At 43.2% G+C, this 4,274-nt stretch overlaps 1 protein-coding gene across 1 annotated transcript; it reads right to left on the reverse strand.

Moving 5' to 3' along the window:
• Positions 1–1,696: 1,696 nt before the first annotated feature.
• On the reverse strand, positions 1,697–2,839 carry LOC146498641 (general transcription factor II-I repeat domain-containing protein 2A-like). Its single transcript, XM_085138260.1, has one exon. The coding sequence runs from the start codon at positions 2,837–2,839 to the stop codon at positions 1,697–1,699; it is 1,143 nt and encodes a 380-aa protein (XP_084994386.1).
• Between the last annotated feature and the right edge of the window lie 1,435 nt (positions 2,840–4,274).

Consider the following 4,274-nt stretch of genomic DNA (forward strand, 5'->3'; position numbering starts at 1 on the left):
GTGCTAAATGGACCAAAGTAATCCATCTTCTTGCTGCACTTGACCAAACAATACTATCTGACTTACATTAAGTATTAATAAACAAGTAACCACATTGTTTCCTTTTTCAGATGACCAGGTTGGCTGCTGTTCCACCTGGCAACAATAGCAATTGAGTAATCTCTGTCCAACAAACATACATGCACACACATATCAGCAAACACGCATGCACGCGCGCACGCACACAAACACACACATATACACACAAAACAAATAATAAAGGGTGAATATGGGGTCAGTCCACCTCATAATGTGTCTGCCTCCTGTAACACTGTTCTTTTTATTATCCAGAAATCAGATTATACCTAATGATCTGTGCTAGGATGTTCACAGCAGGAAGTATTTCTAAATGTTGTCCAGAATGCAAAAAAACAAAAACCAGGCGATGCAGAGTAACACACTGGCAGCTGGGAAAGCAGTACGACACAAGCGGACACAAACGGACTATCAAATAAAACAGGATGCAACCAAAACACAAGATGACGCACAGAGACGAATACAACAGGACAATGACAAAGCTAAACTGAAACAAGTAATCCCACGCTGTAAACTGTAACTAAAACTAGTACTAACAATCAAAATGATATAAATAAATTAAAATTACTTAGAAAACAAATGCAGAACTGTAAAAACTCAGCACCACAGTTTACTTCGCCTGAGGCCTGCAATGTCAGGCAAGTTCAACGTACGGATAAGTGCTCACATGAAGCTGGTTATCATGTCTGTAGCACATTTTACGGTGGCTTTTACCGTAACATAATCCCTTTTTAATTCAAATGCAGAGGATTGCTTCCTTTTAATTTTAAAAACTGTTTGTCAATCATCATTTATTTATTTGGATTTATTTTATGCAACTTATTTTTATGAAATCATACATTTTATAAGTCAGACAACTCTGAAATTAGTGGCCCCAGTGTGTCTCTTTCACCCTCATCCTGCACTACACATACGCGGGCTCTCAGTGAGGGAGGCCTGTTATTAGAATCACTATTATTCTATTTTCTGATTCATTATACTGGTAAACACCAGTATTGGGAAACCCTAACCATAACACAGGGGGAACCAAGTGGGAACCAAGTGGGAAACAAGTGGGAAACAAGTGGGAACCAAGGGGGAAACACTAGGGGAAACCAAGGGGGAAACACTAGCGGAAACCAAGGGGGAAACAAGTGGGAACCAAGGGGGAAACAAGGGGGAAACAAGTGGGGAACAAGGGGGAAACAAGTGGGAAACACTGTGGGAAACAAGGGGGAAACACTAGGGGAAACACTAGGGCAGGGGTGGCCAACCAGTCAGAGACCAAGAGCCACTTTTTTTTACTATGTTACCGTAAAGAGCCACATCATACGCATAGGCACACATGGACATCACCCATCCTTTCCCCTCTCTCTCTCTCTCTCTCTCTCTCTCTCTCACACACACACACACACACACACAAAATACACACATCTCTGCTCAGCCAGATTTATTGTAAATGTCACACACCAACACGATAATGACAGAAATGGACTCCTACAGTACTAAAACCACAGGCCAGTCATTTTCAACAATGAACATTGTGTGCACTGTCTCACACACACAAACTCTCAGTTCAACCGAGTCCACAAACAAAAATATAATAATCTACAATAGCATTTACTTTTACAATGCATGTTGTTTAGTGGGACTTCTGGCATTCCTTGCCTTGAACAATCCTCTTCAAATCCGGCTTGTATTCCGTTGTTGCTACTCGGAGCAATTCTTTCACACGAGTGTCAGTCAGAACAGATCGATGCTTTGATTTCACATGTTTTAGGGTAGAAAACACAGACTCGCAGACGTATGTTGACCCAAACATTGACATTATCTTAAGCGCAGCCCGTTTGACATTGGGGTATTTTTCCATTGGCACACTTTTCCAGAACTCAATGGTCCCTTCCCTTAAAGCAGGTTTCAATTGGTCCTCTTCACAAAGATCGATCATCTCCAACTCAGCCGCAGCTTCATCTGTGACCAGCGGGACTTTCAAACAGCCGGTCTCTGCATTAAATGGGTCGACGAGGAACGTAATCTGTGGCCTTTTCAATTGTAGATCATGGAACCGGGTCACGAAGCTTTCATGCAAGTTTTCAATCAGCGTTGCATATCTGGCTCTTTGCTTACTCAGGGCAGCGCTGGCGACTTGCCCGCTGGCTTTTAGCAGAGTGGAAAAATGTGTTAAATCTCCCTTTTGAATATGTGTCTTGAACAGCTTCAGTTTGTTGACAAACGCAAACACACTTTGCACCAGGTCAGGCAGCATTTTTAACTTACCCTGCAGGGTCAGGTTCAGTCTGTCCAAGTGACACAGCATGTCGACCAAAAAGGCCAGATCCATAATCCACTTGAGGTCCGAGAGCTCGGGATAGTCCTTGTCCTTCTTTTCCATAAACAGTTTCACGGCATCCAAAAGCTCAAAGAAGCGAGAGAGTACCTGGCCTTTTGACAGCCACCTCACAGTGCAGTGCAGCGGCAGGTCACCTGGAAGCCCTTGCTCCAGCTCAGCGATGAGATTCTTGAATTGCCTGTGGTTAAGCGCATGTGTGTGGATATAGTTGACGATTTCCATCACAGGCTTCATGACGTTATCTAAATTCAATGATTTAGACACGAGTTGCTCCATGTGGATGATGCAGTGGAAATTCCAAAAGTCAGGAATAGTTTGGTCAGCTTTGCACAGCCCCACAAGCCCGTTCACAGATCCCACCATGGCTGGTGCTCCATCCGTGGCTATTGCAGTTAATTTCGTTATGGGCAGATTTGCTTTTTCAAATGCAGCCATCATGGTTTCTTTCACATCTATGCCACGGGTTCTGTCTTTTAATAGCACAATATCCAGGAGTTCTTCTTTGATCACACAATCGTTTGACACAGACCGTGCAAATATTGCCAACTGAGGCTTGTCTTGTATATCACAACTCTCATCCAATGCGACACTAAAATACTCACATGCTTGAAGGTCAGAGTGCAACTGTGATTCAATAGCCGTGTTAATGTCCGATATTCTGTGTTCAACAGTGTGGCGGGACAGATGGACGTCTGATACCATGCGTTTTAATTTGTCGTTTTCAGGAGACAAGATTTCACCAACGTCACTGAGGCATTTTTTAACAAACTCCCCTTCATTGTATGGCCTTTTAGCCCGTGCAATGTTCCAAGCCAGCTGATAGGATGCGAGCGTTATGGTCTCTGACCGCTTCGTAAATTTTTGGAAAAACTGTATCTGCTTTTCTGCCTGACTTTTCAAAGTGGCCAACTCCTGCTTGCGAAGTTCAGTCCCTTTTGGAAATTCCTGGTCGATGTTAGCATGGAGTGAGCTGAAGTGGCGCTGAAGATTTGAAGCTTTGAAATGCGCTAATGACGTCTGACATATAAGGCAGAATGGCTTGCCATTGCGTTCAACAAAAAAATATAAACTCTCCCACTCTGTTAAAAACGTCCTGTGTTCATCTTCATATTTTCTTTTTGCTGTGCATTTTTTTCCTGCCATTTTAAGGGCGAACTTGCTCCTACTGGGAAACTTTGCGGTATTTTCATCTCACACACATGCGCATTTGATGAAAATACCGTATTGAACTCAAGCGAAGCGAACGCGCACATTTTAAAACAACAACATAAAAAAAACACAAAACACAAACACAAACTTTGATATGAACGTAAGAGCCGCATGAAACCAGGCAAAGAGCCGCATGCGGCTCGAGAGCCGCGGGTTGGCCACCCCTGCACTAAGGGAAACACCAAGTCACATACCTACACACACACACACACAGACACACACTTAGCCACTCCCACACCACTTTCTGATCCGACTACTTACCTCCTCTCTAGCTAGTCATAGTGACACATTGACCCACTTACTAGGGTCTCACTGACTCAGACTCACACTACACCAAACAAAACACACAGCAGGCACGTTGTCCGGGAAGGACCATCCGACCGTGACACCGGGTCACTCGACACCAGTTACAGTTATTGAAAACTGTATTAACAGTAGAGGCAGCTGATTTTACAACAGAAAATTAAATATGGACACAGGAGTGTGTGTAAGAGGAAAAGCACTGTAGCGTTAAAAGTGTGTTCTTTAAGCACTTTGGTCAAGTCAATTTTTGTTTTTATTCTCTACTCTTCTACAGCATTGGTTTAACCTCTGTGCAATAACCTATGAATTGATATGAAACAAGAGCTGGATGAGCTACTATTTCATTGACGTTATTGTT

The sequence above is a fragment of the Neolamprologus multifasciatus genome, chromosome 17, assembly GCF_963576455.1.
Source record: "Neolamprologus multifasciatus chromosome 17, fNeoMul1.2, whole genome shotgun sequence".
NCBI lineage: Eukaryota > Metazoa > Chordata > Actinopteri > Cichliformes > Cichlidae > Neolamprologus > Neolamprologus multifasciatus.

What these genes read in the sequence shown, in the direction of transcription:
- LOC146498641 (XM_085138260.1), bottom strand. Translation starts at nt 2,839, where the DNA reads ATGGCTGCATTTGAAAAAGCAAATCTGCCCATAACGAAATTAACTGCA.